Source organism: Vigna unguiculata, chromosome 1 (genome assembly GCF_004118075.2).
Source record: "Vigna unguiculata cultivar IT97K-499-35 chromosome 1, ASM411807v1, whole genome shotgun sequence".
Taxonomy (NCBI): domain Eukaryota; kingdom Viridiplantae; phylum Streptophyta; class Magnoliopsida; order Fabales; family Fabaceae; genus Vigna; species Vigna unguiculata.
In genome coordinates this window covers 6,348,716-6,371,280 of record NC_040279.1, presented here as the reverse complement: position 1 = coordinate 6,371,280, position 22,565 = coordinate 6,348,716, and the positions used below count along the sequence as shown (strand labels likewise).

At 33.9% G+C, this 22,565-nt stretch overlaps 1 protein-coding gene across 1 annotated transcript; it reads right to left on the bottom strand.

Moving 5' to 3' along the window:
- Positions 1 to 826: 826 nt before the first annotated feature.
- On the bottom strand, positions 827 to 21,474 carry LOC114193742. Its single transcript, XM_028083661.1, has 7 exons — positions 20,895 to 21,474; positions 20,589 to 20,644; positions 20,447 to 20,492; positions 14,137 to 14,214; positions 4,241 to 4,354; positions 3,930 to 4,009; positions 827 to 1,309 (listed from the first exon to the last, which is right to left on the bottom strand). Exons 1-7 carry the CDS (start codon positions 21,273 to 21,275, stop codon positions 1,204 to 1,206), a joined length of 861 nt encoding a protein of 286 aa, XP_027939462.1. The 5' UTR covers positions 21,276 to 21,474; the 3' UTR covers positions 827 to 1,203.
- Between the last annotated feature and the right edge of the window lie 1,091 nt (positions 21,475 to 22,565).

Genomic DNA, 22,565 nt, shown 5'->3' with positions numbered 1-22,565 from the left:
TAATTTAAAATACATGCCTAATTCAAAAGTACGTTTCAGATGTACAATCTAAAATATATATATTTTTGAATTAAGCAATAAGAAAATGCATTACAGATTACACAATTAAAAAAACCTAAAATATATTTTTAAATCTATATATGTATTTCAAAATGTCAACAAAATTGATTTGACAAAATATTTAAAATCTATTGATAAAATATTATATATTATTAATGCAGATTATTCGTAATTGTACAATTACAATTATGTTACTATTATATAGTTTAAGTGTAAGATAAGCATTTATAGTATTTAATATTATGATATTATACAGATTATATTATTATTACTTAAATTAAAAAGACACTCTTTTCAACTCTTTTTTTTTTCTAAGTTCAACACAATACATTAATTGATTACATAATGTATTTATATTTGAAAATATATTTTTAATTGCGCAATCTAGAATACCCTTCCAATTCCAATGTCTGGAATTCTAAAACATAGGCATTTTAGATTTTTTCAACAGTGTGCATGAAGAAACCATACGAGGGAGGGAGGAAGGAATAAATAACCTATTTTTTGCCTCCAAAAATATGAAATGACATTAATCAATACAGAACGAAAATTTTGAAATATAGTAGAATTGATTCTAGAATAAACTTCATGGAAGGGTTATTGAATTCTTCAGATTTGATTTTCCAGAACAGAAATCTGTAAGTTGCAGCCATCTGAGATTTAAAAAAAGTTAAATGCTAATATATTACATATCAGGCAACGGATTAATTTCAAGAGGACTGCTTTTCTAATTAAAAAATTCTCAAGTATGCTACTAAAACTATTATTCTTCAAAAACAAATTAACTTAAATGCATGATCCTCCAAAACAATACATTATAATCTTCCTAGGAGATACGGATAAGTCATACCTACCTTTAATAGGTTGATCATCCTATCAACCCACAAGAATAAACAGTGGTTTAAGCAGACAGTGACTTCTGAGTCATCGCCATTCATTCAACCTCTAACTATTGCAAATTTCCAGGTCAAAGACCAACCAATGTAGATATTGTGTAGAAAAAACTGAAAAATATGACCATTTTCAATTAGTTTTATACATTTACTACAGAATACGTTTTCAATAAACCACAAATACAATTTTGAATCAAGTTGGGCCTGTTAGAGTCCAGCAATAGCCTTGATGTCTATATAGTCAGCAAGGTCAGTTCCCAGCAGCCGTGTCAGTTCTACACTGTTCAGTGGCAGGAAGCAAAAGCCTAAGCCTACTTCTGTACTTTGTGATACGGTGTAACCGTTCTTCCCTTAATCTATGTGCAGAAAAAGGAAAGTAATAACATTGTTAATATGTTTATTTCATCCTAAAGCATGGTGTATCCCAATAAAGAAAAACAATACATGTATTATTAGTAGACCCGTATAAGCAGTGTATTTGAATGAAGTACAATTGTAACATTGTATTAAAAGTATATACTGTTGTCGAGTTAACATCATTTAAGAAATCTGGGTCCAAACTACCCAGTACCAAAAAATGTTATTAAATTTCATCTTCCAAAGTTTCCCACTTTGATTTACCATTTCTACATAGTTCAAATCCGGCAGGCTATCGGAATGGGTGTGCAACATGTAAAGTGTAGTAAATGATTCATTCGCCAGTTTCTAGACTGACCGAGGTACCGGTTACATCCGATTTATACGGAGTCATAAGCAATTTCAATCTAAAGAACTGAGAGGACAGGATAGGTGATTAGTTCTGTTTTCACTATTCTGAAGAGCACACCTTCACGAATCATAGCTTTCATATAGCTAGGATGGGGCACCTACAATTTTAAGAATTGACATTGAAGAAATAGAAGACAAGTGAAGTGTATAGGGATGGAGACGATCGATGATAACTATTGGCAATATAATGAGGTAAAAGATTATGAGTGAACAACGGCAAGATCAGACTCAAGATATGGGAGCAGAAGGAGATGAAGGAGTTGGCACTGGAAGAGTTAGTAGGTGACCCAGCTGGAGGGTGAAGATGTTGCCACGATGATATATCTGGTGGTACCTCAGACACAAATGTGGTATCAAAGGCAAGAAGGATAGTGATGGTGGTAGTTGAAGTAGCACAGCAGAGAAAAGTAGACATAAAATATAGAGAAGACTCAACCAACTTGATTGTCATATATAAGTATATTTGACTAGTGGGTAAGTGACTTGATCATATGGAGACGTAGTAGGAGAAGGATTAGATTTAAAGCAGAGGAAAAACTCAGTAAAAGTGACATTTGCTGAAACGAAACAGCGGTTAAGAGAAGGAGAGAAACATTTAAACCCTTTTTGTGATCTAGTGAATCCTAACAGATATTTATCAAGACTAGAACAAAAATTATGAATGAAGTACAAACCCAAAAACTCTAAAAGATAAGGGATAGAGAGTGTTAGATATTGTTTGATATTGTTAAGATATTGTTAGATATTGTTAATTATAATATTAAACTATTTTCTATTTACTCTATTTATTTTCAGTTACTCTTTTTAGTTGTACATCTCTCTATTATAAATAGATTATCCTATGTGTGGTTTATACACAAGAGAGATTAATCTCAAACCCTATTTTCTCTATATACAACACAGAGATTCATGAGAAAATAAAATAAAATTTGAATTTTTGTTATCTAAAACCAAAGATGATATGTTATTAACAATATAAGACACACTAAGAAAAGCATCACCCCAAAATCATTGAGGAATCTCACCATAAATTAAAATTGTGCAAATTGTTTCAATGAGATGTCTATTCTTACACTCACCCAACACATTTTGTTGAGGTTTAGAAGCACATGAGGTTTGATAAAGTATGCCATGAAAAGCCATAAAATTTTGAAACAATGAAAAAGATACTCAGGCATTATCACTTCACATATGAATATAATGAAAATGTTAAATTATTAATTTATCATTCAACTCTCCAAAGTCTTTGCTTAATTTTGTAAACTTGTTAAAGTTTCCAATTTATTGAATATTGAAAACTTTATCATAACAATTTTATTTTTATTAAAAAAAAAAAGCGGGTCAAATCTTATGCGAGGCTGGCTAGACTTTTTAGTTCACATTTTTAACATGGGATAGGCCAGCCCGACTCACATTTTACGAGCCAAGTGCGGGACGGGCCTAAAAGGTCAGGACCGGCCTGCATTGCCACCCCTAGCTAAAAACCAAAAACCAAAATCAAAGATTATTTCAAAATGCCCAAAAGCCTATTGTGAATTTCAAAATCAACAAAAAGTTAATATGATCCACAATTCCACACAAAGTGACCTCAGACAAAAGGTAAGAAACCTAAAAACAATAAAAAAAAAAAACAAAGAAATGTCGAAAATGAGGAAAAATGAAAAATTGAAATGAGAGGGCTCCATACAAAGAATAGAGAAGGGTTTGTTAAGTATGGGAGAGGAAAGGTGCCACAAGTCAAATGAGTGGGACAAAAGGGAGGCTTCACTTAAGAGTTGTTAAGAGAGAAAAAAGGAATGAAATGGATTTTTGTACATTGGGATGTGCAATCTGACCTGCAAAGTTGTAGGTCTTCAACTTGTTAGAACAAGACAATCTCAAAGGCTAGCAAATTTTGCAATGGACTGACAACTATCCTATGCTAAATAAAGCATTGGAAGCCACCTCAAACTCGTAGGATCCAACAATCTTATGAGTAATATCACAATTTTACAACCTTGTTGTCAACTTAGTCTTTCAATGTTCTGACCACAAGTCATGGATTCACAAATTCACAAAAAGTGTATGACCACAAATCTACTATATTCAGTTGTATGCTACAGTTTATAATGGATTATCAACTAGACATTTAATGTTCTTACGACAACACACATAGATGATGAAAGCATAAACCATAAGATGAAAGGCAGGGCTACAAGTTAAGCATACCGCAATTTAACCTTTTTGGCCCGTTTAATGTGTCTCTTTAATAAATCCTGTGGTGATAAGTTCTCAACAGATTGTTCATTCTGAAAGCAACAATGAGCAAAACATATGATATTAATGGGATAGAAATCTTGACCTAGAATTCAAGTGAAAGAACAAAAATGTCAATAGAAACATATGCTTGAGAACAATACTATTCTACAAAGTTTATTAATCAACACAAGTGTCAACAACTATTTTGTATGAAAATAAGGATTTCAGTTTCAGAAATTTGATTGCTTTAAAATAGGAAGTTAACTTGAAGGAAATCTAACCTCTTCCTGCTCATCTTCGTTTTTTTCATCTTCTTTCTTGTTTGACATATAACCAGCCACCATATATGCAGGCAATGGTTTAGGAAGTGCCTTAATTACATCCTTTTGTTGCGGCTGCCAATACAATGAAACGTGTGATAAATAAATAACATTGAAATAAATAGATACATAAAATATTTATCCTCCAAAAGTGAGTCATTGATAGTAAAATCTAGTAAATTCCTGCACATTTGTAACCAATTTTAACCACAGGGTTAGCATATAAGTCATCCCCACTGCTAGAATATTGTGAATATGTTAGAATCTTGTAGATTTAGTAATTGATTATAAGCTTAAATATGTTTTTGGTCCCTTAACTTTCAGTGAATTTTGGAATTAGTCCATTTCGAAACTTTAGACCAATTTAATCCTTCGAAACTTTAGACCAATTTAATCCTTCATCTTTCGAAATACGTGGATTTAATCCTTTTAATCAAATTTTGTTAGATTTATTTGATATTTCGTACACATTTCATGATTGTATTTTAGTTGTTTATACTGTTTGACACATTTTTTATGTTAAGTCAAATACTATTATGAAACGCGCTTGAAATGTCAAATAAACTTAACAAAATTTGATTAAAATGACTAAATTCATGTATTTCGAAAGATAAAGAACTAAATTGGTCTAAAGTTTCATACGTAATTCCAAAATTCCAAAATTCATTTTTTATGTTAAGTCAAATACTATTATGAAAAACGTTTGAAATGTCAAATAAACTTAACAAAATTTGATTAAAATGAATAAATCCACGTATTTCGAAAGATGAAGGACTAAATTGGTCCAAAGTTTCGAAATAGACTAATTTCAAAATTCACTAAAAGTTAAGGGACCAAAAACATATTTAACCCTTGATTATATTAGAATCAATTGATGATATAGGGATCAATCAGATTGATTCGATATTTATGTTATTAGACTAAACTAGGGTAATTAAATAGTCTGTAATTATGTTCTCTCCCTGTAAATTAATTAGCTTTGTTGTAGTCTAAACACAAGCTTATGCATTGTCAGTTTCTTTCTCAATATGGTATCAAGAGCCCAACAAGAAACATAGCCTAATTTGCACTTTCCCTCCAGATCCATGGCCCATAAGTTAAAACAAATCCAAATAATCAACCATGATTTTTTGTTTTCTCCTTTTCTTATTTCATTGTTCACCACCACCAGTGTAATTGTTCACCATTGTTAATGTCGTTCACCGCAACAACTTCCTAGTGAGCTTTTTCCAGTCAACAACCACCAATACAAACATCACCTTGTTGTGGATGACCAACCCCAATAATCACTACTCCATTTTAGGCTAGACATCTGAACTTTGGTTCTGACTTTTCACTCCCACCATCCATGACAGTGTGTTTGGTGAGTTTTCTTGTAGATCATTGTCAGATCAAACTGACCCTATTGTGTTGGTTTTGAATCTGTAGTCCTTCCGTTCCAACCCTGTTTAGCTGGCTATTTTGTGTTTGACTAGTTATTCTATGTTTTACTATTTTTCTCACTATTTAACATAGAAACCTAACGTGTCTATTTTCACCAATTATGACTACCCGCTATCTACAAGTTTGATGGTAGCAACTATGCTCCTTGGGCCTTAAACCGTATAGTAGACAACAACTCTTTAACCTTGTGAAAAAACTTGATTCACCTCTTGTTGTTCATTCATATAATTCCCAATACATTTATAGACTCATTTTTCTCTGTCCGTTGTACTCACAACGGCTATAAACGGCTAGTACACTAATTACCCACAATGGTTAGTACATTAACTACCCACAACGGCTAACTCATTAATTACTACTACTAAGACTTCAATGGTTAATTCATTTAAGTTTATTCCGAACCCAACAAGACTCCCCATAAACTTAAATGTTTCTCTTATCCTTCATTTTGATTTCTCTATTCTTCATCCTGGCTTCTCACGTGCAATAACTCCTCTCAGCTTGTGCTTGCTCCTTTCATGAATAGTCGAGTTCTTCACTTTAATCATGGTTGACTTCGTTTTCACGTTGTTTGTGGCCGACTTGTACTTCGCTTTCATTGTGGCCAACATGTTCTCTCCTCTACCAATTTCTTCATTTTCGGTGGTAGACTTGTTCTTCTCTTTGGCCAACTTGTTACTCACCGGGTTTCTTGCTATCTTAGTAGCCAACTTGTTCTTAATCAGATTCTTGTCAATAGGCTGACCACCTTTTAAGGAACCATAAAATCTCCATGTATTGTTGCGCTCAACTGTATCTATCTGCTTATCCATTGCAAGTCACCACTCCTTATCTTGCACCTCTATTGCAGCTCTCATATCCATCACTGCTTGCAACTGTTCTTGCAATTTTGAAACATCTTTTTCAAGTTCTAAGCGTCGCTTCTGCAAAGCCTGCTTCCTTCTCTCTAAGCTTGTTTGTAAAATTGCATTACCTCTAACCTCCTTTTCAACTATTTGTTGCAAATCACTTTTTGCAATCTCTAACCTTTGGATTACAAGCTCTTCTTCAAATTCTGAGCTACTCGACCATTTCACATGCTCTTCTGAGCCATGGTTGTCAAAATTGCGACCCAAAACGTAAGATCGTACGAGTCTACGATCTTCTGCATCCTCTCCGATCTTGCTCCACTTAAAATATGCAATCTTCAAGGATCGTGTTGGATCGCCGTTGTAAATCGCAACTCGCCTGGGAGCAGCGATTACAGCGATGCGGTCCCTTCCGATCGCGACGGTGCTAATCGCAGCAGCACCACCAGCTTTACAACTCATAGCGGCAACGGCACGAGCTTCGCATCATAGCGGCAACGGCACGAACTCTGCATCACAGCGGCCGCAGCAACAGTAAGCTTAGAGTGGCAGCAGAAACAGTAAGCTTCGAGCGGCAGCAGCAACAGTAAGCTTCGAGCGGCAGCAGCAGCAACAGTAAGCTTCGAGCGGCAGCAGCAACAGTAAGCTGGGCAACAACACTTTTTAACCCTAAATTTCTAACCTAACAAGCCCAATTTTAAAAGCCCACTCAAAAGTAAAACTGCAAAGTAACCTGCACAGTAAAATATAGCTGCAGGTAAAAGTAACTTTTATTTAAAAAGTTACTATCTCCCTCTCTATCACACATCTAACCTCAAGAAAATCAATCAGTGGGATAATAACTCCTTTATTTCCTTTCTCTTATTAAATTAAAAAATCTACTCTTCAAAAAGATTTAGAAAATATTTTATTAAAATTAAAAAATCTGCATTTTAAAAATCAAGAAAATATTTTATCAGATTAAAAAATCTACTCTTTAAATATTAAAAAATATTTTATTAGGATTAAAAAATCTGCTCCTTAAAAATCTAGAAAATATTTTATTAAAATTAAAAAATCTGCTTTTTAAAAATCAAGAAAATATTTGATCAGATTAAAAAATCTGCTCTTTAAATATTAAAAAAAATATTTTATTAGGATTAAAAAATCTGCTCCTTAAAAATTAAGAAAATATTTTATCAGATTAGATTAAAAAATCTGCTCCTTAAAAATTGAGAAAATATTTTTAATCTGCTCTTTAAAGATTAAAAAGATATTTTATTAGGATTAAAAAATCTGCTCCTTAAAAATCTAGAAAATATTTTATTAAGATTAAAAAATCTGATCCTTACAAATTAAGAAAATATTTTATCAGATTAAAAAATCTGTTCTTTAAAGATTAAAAAAATATTTTATTAGGATTAAAAAATCTGCTCCTTAAAAATCTAGAACATATTTTATTAAGATTAAAAAATCTGACCCTTAAAAATTAAGAAAATATTTTATCAGATTAAAAATTCTGCTCTTTAAAGATTAAAAAAATATTTTATTAGGATTAAAAAATCTGCTCCTTAAAAATCTGCCACACTTGAAGCACTCAACATTTGAGATTCTCGACCAACCTCCTCTCCATGAACCTCATCCTCTTCCATGTCAACTTTATTGACCGAACTGTTTTTTCTCTTCTTCTTGTCCTCAGCTTCTACCACCAGGATTACTTCTTATACCTCCTCGGTAACGTCCTTTGCCTTGAGTATTCTGAGCCTCTCCCTTCATTTGGAGTAGTTGATCAGGTGGTTCTTCCTTCTTATTTCGCTGCTTGTGTGCCTCAAGGACTTGGCAAGCTCTTCAACCGTTAGCGTTGACAAGTCCTTGGATTCCTCAATCGCGCACACCACATTCTCAAAATCATCGGTCAAGGACCATAGAATCTTTTCTACAACTCGGCTAGCAGACAACATCTCTCCATTTCTAGCAAGTTGGTTCGCCACAGTTTCAACCCGAGTTATGTACTCGACTACTCCTTCATTCTCCTTCATTCTCATGCTCCCTAACTCACCCTTGAGTGTTTTGAAATCGCACTTGCTTCACTCAGTCATCCCCCTTATACGCCTTCTCCAAAATATCTCACGATTCTTTTGAAGATTTAGCACTTGCAATCTTCTCAAAACCAGACTTGTCCATAGCTTGGTACATGATGTACAAAGCTGTCTTTTCCTTAACACGCGCTTCTTTCAACATTTTCGACTGAGCATTTGACCAATTTGTGGTGTTAGCTGGTTCATCGAAACCATCTTCATCCACCTCCCAATTTTCTTGGGAGCCAAGAAGAGCCTTCATCTTGAAACTCGAATTGTCATAGTTGACTGCCTTTGTCAACTTGAGCAGGGATACACTCTTTGTAAGACTAGCCATTTCACTCTCTCTTTTCAAACACTCAAGCTTTCTCTAGCTACCTTTTTATCGCTCAAACACTCAAGCTAACTGGCTCTTGATACCACTTTGTAGACAACAACGTTTTAACCTTGTGAAAAAACTTGATTCACCTCTTGTTGTTCATTCATATAATTCTCAATACATTTATAGACTCATTTTTTTGTCTGTTGTACTCACAATGGCTATAAATGGCTAGTACACTAATTACCTACAACGGCTAGTACATTAACTACCCACAATGGCTAACTCATTAACTACCCATAACGATTAACTCATTAGCTACTACTAAGACTTCAACGGTTAATTCATTTAAGTTTATTCTAATCCCAAAATAAACATCAAACATTGCATCAGACCATATCACTACTAAAGAAATTACAGGTGAAATTTACCAACCTAAATGGAGTAAAAATGATAATTATCTTCATGTATTCATTCTCTGTCAAACAAATTGATGCTCCCACAACACATGCCCACAAGTTTGGATATAGGCCAAGTTGATTTACACTAATGAATACAAAATCTCTAGAGTATGTCAACATCTCATGGATGCAATGGCAACACAGACACTTAATGGAACCATGTTGGCCTACCTAGGTCATATAAGTGGCTTGCTTCATATGATTTTAATGAACTTTTGATCACCCTTGCCAAGGAATTAGAGAATCGTCATACCATTTTCATGTTATACCTTTGTATGGCTTACCTGCAAAGCACTCTCATGATCGAGATCAAATTTTAGAATCTCCTTTTGTCCATAATGTGACTACTACTAGGTCTTCTATGCTTTGCATTCCCGCTAAAAGCAACCACCTACTCAAAGTTAGTCTGGGCCTATGCAAGCGACTTCTCCTTTATGAGCAACCTATCTTGCTAAAGTTGTACGTCGCCCACTTTGGGGATGCCCATGAGCTCATTGATGTCAACACTATTGCATGTGGTCTTCAATGCCTAAATAAACTTCCTAAAATATTGTCAATGTGGTCGTAGTCATCATAATGTCTTCCAAAATAACAAAGCTCGTTTAAGATGGTTTGGAATTTCGTGAACATGCTTTGCATGCCCTTAATTTCCCCATATTGAATATCTCATATTAACCAGCAAGATTATACCACATTTATTTGGCTCTTTTGAAGGTGTGGATCTTTCGGTATTCTTCTTCAAAAAGTGAGTACATCAAGGCATTTTATGCTTCAAAGTTTGGCAGATATATGTGCTTTTGCACATCAGCCCACAGTATTCTAAGGGGATCGACTCACCACCATCATCTACTATAATGTAGTTACCACTCCCCACCACATCCCTCATATTTATGTGGCATGACTCAGAATGTGATCATAGGTTACTTTCAGCAATCAAACTTTTCACCCTTAAAGAGAGGTAGTATGTTGATAGCTTCACCTACGTCATCCATTTGTTGGATCTTTCCTCTTGTTCTGCAAAGAACTAGCCCAAAGAGGTTAGCTCAACCAACTAAAAAGAACAAGTGTTGGATAAAGCATTAAATTGAATTGAAAATTTTTTTGTAAGACATAAGGCCTAGGGGGATTGTCTACTAAACTAGAAATAGTTTTTGAAAGATTTTCATGAGTTGTGAACAAATAGCAGGCACTAATGTTGAAATATGGTGTAACATGGTGTAAATATTGTACATTTACTTGTTGAGATATTTTTGGAAATTTAAGATTTTATTCTGTCAAGATATTTTAGGAGTTTCGGATTTTATTCCTATTGGTTCAATTATTAAGACACTATTACAAGGTTTGCTACCTCTTATATATCATTATAAATGTTGTATTAAGAGAAGGGAAATTTGATAAGAAGTTCACTTCAGATGAATGGAGCAAGAACAAGTTGTCTAAGGAAGCTAAGGGGAGGGAAGCTACAAAAATTGTTCTTATGACTTCACTTTGGAATCATGTCATATTTACTCTCAAAGTAATGTCTCCTCTTATTCATGTACTTCGTCTGGTGGATAGGGAAAGAAAAGCAATTGTGGCTATATATATGAAGTAATGGAGAAAGTCAAGGAAACAATAGTAAAGTCATTTAATAACAATGAAAGAACATATAAGGGTGTATTTACAATCATTGATAATAGATAGACATGCCAAGTTCATTACCCCTTGCATGTGACTGGTCACTTTTTGAACCCAAGGTTCTATTATTCCAACCCAAAAATGGAATATGGTTTAATAGATCAATGGTGAAAGAATTATGGGCATGCAACTCCAAACTTACAAAAGCAAGCAATCAAAATTTTGAGTTTGACATGTAATTCATCAAGATGTGAGCGCAATTAGTGTGTATTTGGACATGACTAGAAAGTATTATTGTTCATGACATGACTCATGTCAATATTATCTTTTTTGCAAAATATAGAAACAAATTAATTCACGTTTTACTTGGTCATAATGCAAATTCATTCAAAAAAAAAGGGAATGGGTTGGACCGCAAAAGGTTGCATGATTTGGTTTACATAAAATATAACCAACAACTTGCTCAAAGATACAATATTAAGGATGAAATAGACCCTATTGTACTGAACGACATTGATGAGTGTAATGACTAGTTAGTCGGACAAGTGAATGATGATAATGATAATGATAATGAATGGGGAAATGAGTTGGTTTTTTATGATAATTTCACTCTTAATTGGACAACTGTTTATGAAGCTTCGATTTAAATATTGGAAAACCAACAATTTATACAAGGAGACAAGCAACCAATAAAATAAAGCAACCATCAAGTGGGGGTATTGTGATTATAAGAAAGGTCCAGGTACAACTTCAACACCAACAAGAAGGGCAATGAGAATATTCAAATGGGATTAAGGATGAATTGGATGATAGCTTTGGCTCTGACTTTGAAAAATTACTTAACTTTGAAAAGATTTTCTTTGAAGGGGAAGATGAGGAGGATATGCCCTATTAGATAATATTGAAGACAATTATGTTAGGATTGAAAAAGGGTCACATGATTAGAAATCTAAGACGTTTTATCTTAGGTTTTGTTCTTATTTTAAGTTTTGAACTTGAAATTTGTGGTGTTTTGATATGTTATTATTGTTATTTGAATTTCTAAACATATTATTATTATTATTATTATTAGTTATGGTTGTCTCATTCATTATGTTTGTATTACAGTTATATTTTGTATTTTTTTAAATTATTTAAATGTATATGTTGTATTTATTTTTTCAGTCATACTTTTGCCATAACCCGTTATGGTTTTCATCATAAATTTATAAAGAAATTTTGAGGTTCCCAATATTTTTCGTTATCTGATATCTCAATTACACTAGAAAGTAACAAATGCAACCTATACAAACAGATTGTTTTGTGAATTTTGTGCAACAGCAAACCTAACATGGCTTAGAGTGGGGCTTATTAGTATATTTATGGATCATCCAAGGCTTTCTTATCTATTTGCGTCTAAGAGGATATTGTGATATGTGAAGGGTGTTTTTTGTGATATGGGTTGCTTTCAGAACTTGAACGAAGTATTTGACTACTATTGTGACTCAAATTGGTGTGAAGATAAAAGTGAAAAAAAGATGCAAGGTTTGTATTTCTAATGGGTGGAGCACTTATTTAAGGGTATTGTAAGGAGTCATTGGTGCCATTGTCTTCATGTGAGGCTAAATACATTTCAGCCTCAATGGAGCCTGTCAAGCCTCAAATAAAGATTAAAATATAAGAGCCTATGAAGATGTTGGTAGACAACAAATCCTAGATAAGCTTGGCTAAATATCATGTTCATGGAAAGAGCAAGCATATTAAGACAAGATTTCCCTTCCCAAAGATCAAGTAAAGGAAGCAAGAGTTAAAATATTCCAACACCAATGAACAAGTGGCTAACAAACCCTCTAGAGCCATACCGATTCAAATTGATTAGAGATAATAGAAGTGCAAACTATTGCTATTTTGAGTTAAGGGGAGTGTTGTAGATAATTCAAGTAAAGTTGCCTTTTATTTAAATTGTTAGTGGGTTGTTAACTAACTACTTCTAACTGTAGTATAATATATCTTGTTTTTTCTCTCCCTTTAATGACAAGCATTCAACCTGAAGTCTTGAACCTTTTTGGGATGGTGATCCAAAAAGCAAACTATTGTTCTTGTTACCACTGAAAACATTTGGATCCAAATCCTTCTCTCAAAACTTGTTCAATATTCAGTTCCTAGCATCTACTGCAACAATCTCAACACTGTGGCTCTTGCTCATAATCCTGCTTTCAACTCACACCAAACACGTGGAACCTTTCTTTGTTCAAGAAAATACACTTAGCAAACAAATTCAACTACTACATATCCCTACAGAGCATTAGTGTGCTTACATTGTCAATAATATCCTCTCCCCAATAAGGTTTCTTGGGTTAGGGACCAAGATCAGTGTGAGCTGCTCCAGAGCTTGTGGGAGGTATTCAAGTTAGATATTTTTTCCTATACTGTATCTGTCTACTTTCTCCATTGAGCCTTGGGCCCTCCCCAATCTTTGAATTCAGATAGTCATTGAACCTCTGTTTGATAGTTGATCTATATATAGTAGACTCTCTATTTTTAAAGATGGGTGTAATAATTCAATTACATTAGTTAAATTCAGTTCCATTCTCGCTCCCTCTTCCTCTTTGATATTCAACAATGCACAACCCACAGGAAAAGCATTAAAAAGTCAAAAGAAACTACAAACTTCTACTTAAAAAAGATTCAACCATTTATCATTCCAAAGATGCTAAATGATAGAAGATACATGCATCTTCAAAGAATTAAGATCAATTAATTATTTTGTACAGCTTTTTAAAATCAATATATTTCATTCAAATTCAACAAACAAAACATATAACTTTAGCGAGAATCACATATATTTAGTTGCAAAGTAAACATTTGCTATACATGCAATAAGTTACAACCAAAAATATTCATCCCCAAGTTAAACTTATATAAAGTGGAAGTTTACTCAAAGTAAAAGTCCGGCAATATTTGATGTGGAATATGTAAATTACCAAAGTACACATACAATCAATTAGCATCATTTCTTTAACATCAAAACAGAATTAAAAGAGAATAATTTCCATTCATCATCACAAGCTTGAATCAGAAGCAGATTACAAATTGTAAAAAGACGAAGTACAAATAAATTTATTACTCAAACCTGGCTTTCTTCATTTACACCATTTCGCAACCATGATCTACAAAGTGCATATAGAGAAGCATCCTCCGTTACTCTTACCTAAAAAAATGAAATATAAGATTATTATCACATCTTAAAAAAGTTGCAGGAATAAAGCCAAGATATTAGTTAACTCAAGGTACTAAATCGTTGCCATAACCAATACTACATTTTTATGCATTGTAACCACCATAGTCTGTAGAAACTGGTAATATAAGAGAAAAAACATCTACAGAGAGAATGCCTCAGTTTTATTAACATTCAAATGTACTTGCTATATGAATATGTATAGCAGTACTGGAAGAACAGAACACATAGTATAGTAACAGGAAAAAACAGAAAACTAACTTTGAGTTAACTTTCTAACACTCCTCCTTAATTGAGTCTACATCCTAATTTACCAGTTTCAGCCAATAAATCCAACACATATTTTTGTTGGGAAAAGAGATACCATGATGTCAATGAGTCATTTCAATTCCCAAGAAATATTTTAATTTATCAAACTCCTTAATTTCAAATTTTGTTGTCAAACATTTGTTTAAGGCTTCCATTCTTGCCTAATTATTTCCTATTACAATTATATCATCTACGTAGACAACTAGTGCAGTAACACTCCCCCTGAAGTTGAATGCTAAATAAATAGTGTATGGTAACCTTGGCTTTGCTTGTACACCATGATCTTCATTACAGTAGCAAACCTGTCAAACCATGCTCTAGCAGATTGAGTGCCTTCTTTAGTTTACACACCTTTCACTCCTTGGCTTTAGACCCAAGTAGGACCTCCCTGTGAATTTCTTCCTCAAAATTGTCATGGAAAAAGGCATTTGTGACATCAAATTGCAGCAAACACCATCCATAGTTAACATTGAATTAGCTACATCCAACAAGATTTTTTTCTTTAAATACATCCACCAACTCCCAAGTTTTGCTCGTTTCTAGAACAACCATTTCAACCTTCATAGCATTTTTCCAATCCTTACTATTCAATGCCTCATCCACAGATTTTTGAATAGTCACGGCATTTAGATGACCAAGAAAATTTGTGATCATTGGATAGTTTGCCATAAGACACAGGGCAAAAATGGGCGCCTTAGCTTTTTAGTACATGCTCTAACACCTTTTTCTTACCGCAATTGGAAGATCCTAAACTTCAATGCTCCTCATCAATGTCAGGTATTTCAGTATAGGGTCAGATTCATGGACTTGGGGTGATTGAATACCTTCTCCTTTGTGAGTATACTTGTAGTGAATGGATAGCACTCTAAGTCTGTTCTCAAGTTATCTCTGGGCTTGACACAAAAGGAGAATGAATAGAAGAAGGAAGAAGACTCGACTCAGTAGATGGTAAAGTATTATACTTATAGAAACTAGATAAGAAACTCTATAAAAGGAATTCTCAAATGGAAAAAATGAGACTTGCGTATATTTCTTTCGGTTGCATCAAATGTTCACAATACATCTGTTGGCACTTTGATAGTCCAGCAACCTCCCACAACAAAACTATATTTGTCCCCCTTTCCCCAGACCCGAAAACACCTATTTATACATAACCTTCCTTCAACCCAAAATTATAACAACTAACAGATTTTGCAGTTGTTTTAATTAAAACAAACAGCTGTATTTTCCTTTTTCCTTATTTCTTCTTGAATAGACCTTTGTAATAAGAGATTGTGTCCTAACAATACGCGACCCATCAAGATTCACCTTCTCCTCAAGGTGGGATTGGAAAAGGTTCAGCAATTACAGAAACTTCATCCATTTTTGTGCTCTTCCTCTTCCTCATGCCCTTCTATTAAGATCATGATGTAGACTTGTTTGTTCTTGCAAACATAATTCACACTTTTCTTTGTAGTGAAAACATTCTCCTTTTCTGATCTTTTCTTGAAGGTGTGATTGTGTCAACCTTCTAAAGTTGTCTCTGTTGTGGCCATTACTATTAGCTTTTTCCTTGTTATTTTCCTTGCTGGTAACGGATTGAGAAAAAGTATTTGCTTCCAACAATGATTGGGGTGGTGCTGCATTAGTTGTTGCCATTGATCTTGAAGGTGTAGTCAATTCCTTTGTTCCTCTTTGAATAAGAAAACTCCTCCCCCTCCTATGTCTCTATAATCCTGTACGACGTTTGTTATTGCTATATTTTTCCCTTCAATAGTGTGGACTTGATTCATTATTTTTGAAAGATTTATTGTTTTATACAATTTCAATTCTGCTCTAATCTCCTCCTGCAACCCATTCGAAAATATCTTCATCAAATGTTGTTCATCCAACCCTTTAATAACTCCAGCAAACCTTTCAAATTGAGTGATGAATTCACTCACGGATTTTTGTTGCTTGAGAGCCAGCAACAACTCAAAAGGATCTGCCATCAAGACTGGTTGAAACCTCTGGATAAGTGCGTTCTTGAAACCAACCCAAGACTGGTTTGGGTTGCAAATTTCCCACCACTGAAACCAAGATAGTGCATACCTTCCATTGCCACCATAGCAGCTTCCATTTTTTCCTGTTCTTGTACCCCTCTTAGCAGAAAATAGCATTCAACTTTTCCTATCCAACCCGTAGCATCCTCTCCTTCATAAACAGGAATATCCAATTGCCTCCATTTATCACCATTATTGTTTCCGAAACACGTTGCCCCCACATAGTCTTCTTAGGTACCTTCATCAAAGGCTCTCTGATTCCAATAATTTGTTGCACTTGCATTCTTCACACCTCCCTCTTGCACAAATCTTTCCACAAGCCTCTCCAACCGAGCTATGCGAGAAACTTGTTGTAAGAATCGAGCTTCTAAATCTGCATCCCTTTGAGATAATCTTGCATGCAATCTTTCTTCAAAACCTTTCGGTAGCGGAAATCCTGTGGCTAAGGTTTTCTCCAAAGCCTTCAATTTTGATTCCATCATTCTTGTGGTCATCATACCTAATAACCCACAAAGCCTGAATCGAGCCCTAATACCAGTTTATAGAAATTGGATAAGAAACTCTTATAAAAGGAATACTCAAATGGAAAAAATGAGACTTTTGTATATTTCTTTCAATTCCACCAAATGTTCACAATACATTCATTGGCACTTCGAAGGTCCAACAACCTCCCACAACAAAACAATTTTTGTCCCCCTTTCCCTGGATCCAAAAACGCCTATTTATACATAACCTCCCTTCAACCCACAACTGTAACTACTAATAGATTGTACAGTTGTTTTAATTAAAACAAATAACTTTATTTTCCTTTTTCCTTGTTTCTTCTTTAATAGACCTTTGTATTAAGAGGTTGTGAACTAACAGACTCAATTGATAGTGGAGTATTAATGGGACTTAATTTTGGGAGTGAGGTTTTTTGTTATGAATGAATTATCCTTATCTTCAATGCATGGGTTTTACCCTCCTAAAGATAAGGTTGAAAATAGTGTGTATTTTCATTAAAGGTGACATCGTGAGACACGAGGAATCATTTTGTTTGAGGGTGGCAACATTTGTATCCCTTTTGGGTAGATGAGTAACTAATAGAGATGCACTTAATAGCCCGAGGAACAATTTCCCCCTTATGATTAGAATGAACATGAACAAAGGATATACAGCCAAAGACTAGAGGTACAAGATGATTTGCTGTCCTAAAGTCCAAGAAAAATTTGGAGAATTATTTAGCATTTTTTAGGGTAAATAATTGACCAAATAGGTAGTAGTAAGGACAACTTCTCCCCAATACAACTTTTGTATATTTTTATGGAGAAGAGGGGCTCAAGTTACATTTATGAGATTCCTAAATTTCTGTTTTGCCACCCCATTTTGTTGTGAGGTGTTCACACAAGATTCATGAATTACATCCCTTATTCATTGAAGAGCAATGTTTGGTTGAAAAAAATCTTTGGGTTTATCTGAACTAACTCTTTTAATGGTTGTCTCATTGATTTTTAAACATTTGTATGAAGTTTTTAAAAACTTGGCTCCCTTAACTTTTTTGTGTCAATAGAAATACTGATGACACTCAAGTGCAATCATCAATGAATACGACAAACCAACAAGCCCAAGATAGGTTAGGAATACTAGAGGGTCCCCACACATCACTATGTATTAATGCAAAGGGAACTATTTTTTTCAGTAGTTTCCCTAACTCCTACCTTCCTATACTAAACATGTAAATATTGTATATATATTCCATCATCTAAGGATTTCCTCAAACGATTTGAATATCTTCTCTCCCATTTTCAAGTTCGCACCAAGCTTGCACAATCTAGAGTGAAACCCTAAATTGATGTTCTTCCTGTGGCCATCCTTCCAACCTATGTCCAGGTTACCCTAGTCAAAATGACAGTGAGTCTTAGAATGTCTCATATAGCATCCTTGAGCATCATCACCAAAATCACAACCACATGTCTACACACATGATTTCCCTTTTCAAGTATAGTTCATTCATCACCCTCCTAAGATCCATTCAACTCACCATCAATACCATTTTGTTCATCTTTGACTTGTTTGGCTAATACAAAACCTAGACATGTTAAAAAACTCTCATGCCAATAAGTATATATCATGACACCTACCCAACTTTTGTCATTTCACTATGCCAATCTATTTGCTCCCTCTTCCACTCTAATGATCAAAAGCCCCATTCCCATCCTGAGTAATTATTTTTTTTGCTTAGAGTCAAAACTAAGCTTTTTTTATGGTCCACTAAAATTTACCCAACCTATGTCTACTTGGAGAAGTTGAATAATAATCTTAAAAAGTGGATTTTAAGCCTAACTTATTCTCACAAAATTAGCTTAAAAGATAAGATTTGCAACCACTTATACATTATAATTTGGTCATATCTCTAGTTGATGCAGGATCTTCAACCCAAACCCTACTTTGAGTGGTTCAATAGCAACTCAATAGCATATGGCACGATTGGTCCCACAAACTTTACTATGATAGGCTTTGATACTATCTTAGAAAATAGACTTCATGTCTAATTTAACCTCACAAAATTGGTTTAAAATGTGAGGTTTGCAACCACTATATATATATATATATATATATATATATATATATATATATATATATATATATATATATATATATATATATATATATATATATATATATATTACAATCAATTTGACTATATTTTTAGTCACTAGCAGATCTTGACCAATAATTTTGGGAGGACCAAACTAATATTTTTAAACTAAGTGTAGTTTTAATATCTAATCTCCATGCAAAGCCACTAGAGTTCATTCTCCATATGTCGCAATGTAACGTGGGTGAGCTTCTTTTCCTCCCACACACATTCTGCAACCCCCTCACCATGCACGTGAACAAAGAATACCGAAAAACTAGACCCTTCTTAATCACAAACAACACTGACCCCTGTCTTTATTCTCGGAGGAAGAAGTGTCGAAAGTTGTGGATCTAGCGACGAGACTAGGTGGTCAAAGCTATTCCCCAGAGATAATTGAAGTTAGTGGGAAAATTATGAATACAATTGAAGTTAGTGGGAAAATTTGAATACCACTTATGTGTTTCATTGGCTTATAAAAGAAAATTATGTATTTTTGGTTCACTTCAAACTTTTAACATGTTTTACCTATTGGAAAAAGGCTTGCAATTTGTCTACTTATTATATTCAGTATTTGTTTGACTCAGTTCTGCAATTACCATCTTAGAAAACTAGATCATAACATGACCAATTTTGTTTCTTACGCAAAAGCTACAATACAAGAGTTGAAAATGTTTGTATTGGTTGAGACCAATCAAGGTTTAATAAGTTGAAAAACTTGTATATGGCATTTGTTTTGTTGTTCATGCACTACAACTTTGAGCATGCCCCTAACCAAATTCTAAATGGCCAACAGGCTCCCACATGGACAATCAAATTAATCTTTTGAGTGCTACTCCACTTAAACCTATGGGCTTCCACTCGTATACAATTGAAGCAGCAGCAAAGTCGGACACCTTAAAATACTTGTGGTGGATGCAAGGGTAGACAAGGTTCATGGATACAAAGACGACTTTAATTAATAAAGAAAACAAAACAAGAAAATCAGAATATGCGTCATATAGATATGGTTAGAACTAGCAAGCACATTATGTGATAGAGATGTAATGAAACTGTAAAAGATACTGTTAGTAGGCAAAAGATAAGTTCATTGTGCATATTCGTGAGAAGATTAACAAGCACCTATATTTCTTAGAATGTAATTAAACACAAACGAACAGAATTTAATTAGCTAAAACAAATCAATGAATTCATCATAAACAAAATATGTATGACATTTACATTGCAAAGGATGTAAAATAAGAGAAAAGATACTCACTTTTCGATCTCTAACAACAATGTAGGTATCCTCTCTGATTTTTTCCCTGAGAAACCAATCAGAGAGATATCACCAATCCCAGCTCCATAATCAATAAAAAACACAAAAATATATACACCACGTGTCAATGAAAAAAAATTACCTGGTACTCGAATCTTTACCACCATTAATATCAGAAACCGCAGGCCGAGACGCAGCCTAAAGCCACACGAATAGCAACAGAAAAAAAACACAAAGTAACAATTTGAAACCCAGCATAATTTTATTTCCACCAAATTCAATTCAATTCCAAACCAAATCGAATCGAAATGTTACTTTGATTAAACTAGGACAAAATCTAGAAGCTCAAAACAAAAAGGAAAAAACATAATCATCATTCATTCACTCTAATACATATCACTCATTCACAAAATTCAAAAAAACGCAAAGGGGGCATCAGATTTGGAACCTTTTTAACGGGAGGAGATGCAGTGGGTGTGGCAGCAGCGTTGCCCACGTGGCCGAAAGGCACGTGAGGCGGTGGCCTGGCCAAGTGCAAGGCGTGACTGAGGTAATCCAAGTGCATACCGCGAACAACGCCGCCGTACACCATAGCCGGAGGCGCGAACGCGCCACCTGAGACGCTGTGGTCGACGGCGGCGAGGCCTCTGACACCTTTGTGCGCGAACGGGTAGGCGAAGTGAGGGTCGTGGGGTTTGGCCAAGAGAGGATTCGCTGGGGCGCGAATTGGAAGGGTTTGTTGCTGCGGAGGGTAGTGGTGGTGCGACTGAGGGAGAGGCGACACAGGCCGCGATGCAGTGGTTGTAGCGGTGGCGGGGTCAAGAGGCATGGTGGTAATGATTGTGGTGGTGGTGGCGACCGCGGCGGCGACGGTAAGTTTTTAATAGTGGTGGGAGTGAAGAGGAAAAGGAAGCTGCGAAGTTTTTAACAGTGGGTTCTTATTTGGAGAGAGGAAAAAGGGAGGGAAAGGAAATTGTTAATTATTGTCGGGGGAAGTAAAAAAAAGGAAAGAAAAATTAATAACAGCTGAGTTTCAGTTTGGTATGTCATGTGGATTCGTTATGGAAAGAAAAGAGTGTATATAACCCGACGAGTATTATTATTTGAAAAAGGTTAATGCTTTCTTAAAGTTTGAAGTAAATATTTTAATTATTTATTCGATTTTTATTTTCGTTTCAAAAAATGTTAAGTTAGTATTTTAACCTTTTTTTAAGTTTCAACTTAATCTTAATTTATAAAAATTGATACATTTGATCTTGATTTTGTAAGAATTTATACAATTTAATCTTTTTTGTTAAATTTTTTAAGATGGATTAATTATTTTTTATGAAAATTGATATTAAAATTATATTAATTATATCAATAAAATAAATCATCATTATTAATAACTTTAATTTTGATGAGTAATTAAATGTTTTTTAAAATTATAAAATATTGTAATCTTTAAATTTAGAAGAATTTGTTTTAATTACTAAACAAATATATTTAAAACACTAAAGTGATTTTTTTAATTGTTTTTATAACTTAAATAATTTGAAAGGTTGATTTTTTTCAAAATTAAGATATTAAAATAATTATTTGAATTGGGAGGATAATCAAGGGTTGAAAATACTTATATTGTATTTATGTTTTTTTTTATTGAGCTCATATTTTAACCTTGAATTACGGTATATTTACCTCGAATTTTTCTTCTTACACTTGCACTAAGCTCTTTCAAGTCAAACTTTTTTAGGTAGTTCATTAAAGGGTGCTATTTACTAAAAATTTATTGGGATAAATTAAAGTAAATTTATAATTGTTAAATTAGTTTGGTTAATTTTGAATTTGTTCAATAATGAGTTGCACCTATTTGTAAATTGTATAAGTGAGTATATGAATGAGACTTTTAATGCTTAAAGGTCGTATAATGAACCTTAAACACGACATTCACCGATGGATGTGTATTATGAGATAGTGCTCAATTGAAACTATGAGATCTGAGATAAACAAACCGCAAATGAAGGTTATAAAAGGTGCCGAGAAAATTTACTTTTCATCTAAGACACCATCATATGTATTAGTAAAAATTTATATTTCATGCAGATATATTCTAAATCAAAAATATTTTATAAACCGTAAA

Excerpts from the sequence above, each read along its gene's own strand:
- LOC114193742 (XM_028083661.1), bottom strand. The coding sequence starts at position 21,275 with ATGCCTCTTGACCCCGCCACCGCTACAACCACTGCATCGCGGCCTGTG. Across the intron at positions 20,493-20,588 it reads GGTAAAGATTCGAGTACCAG|GGAAAAAATCAGAGAGGATA; the intron begins GTAATTTTTTTT and ends TTGGTTTCTCAG. Across the intron at positions 4,355-14,136 it reads GTGTAAATGAAGAAAGCCAG|CCGCAACAAAAGGATGTAAT; the intron begins GTTTGAGTAATA and ends TTGTATTGGCAG.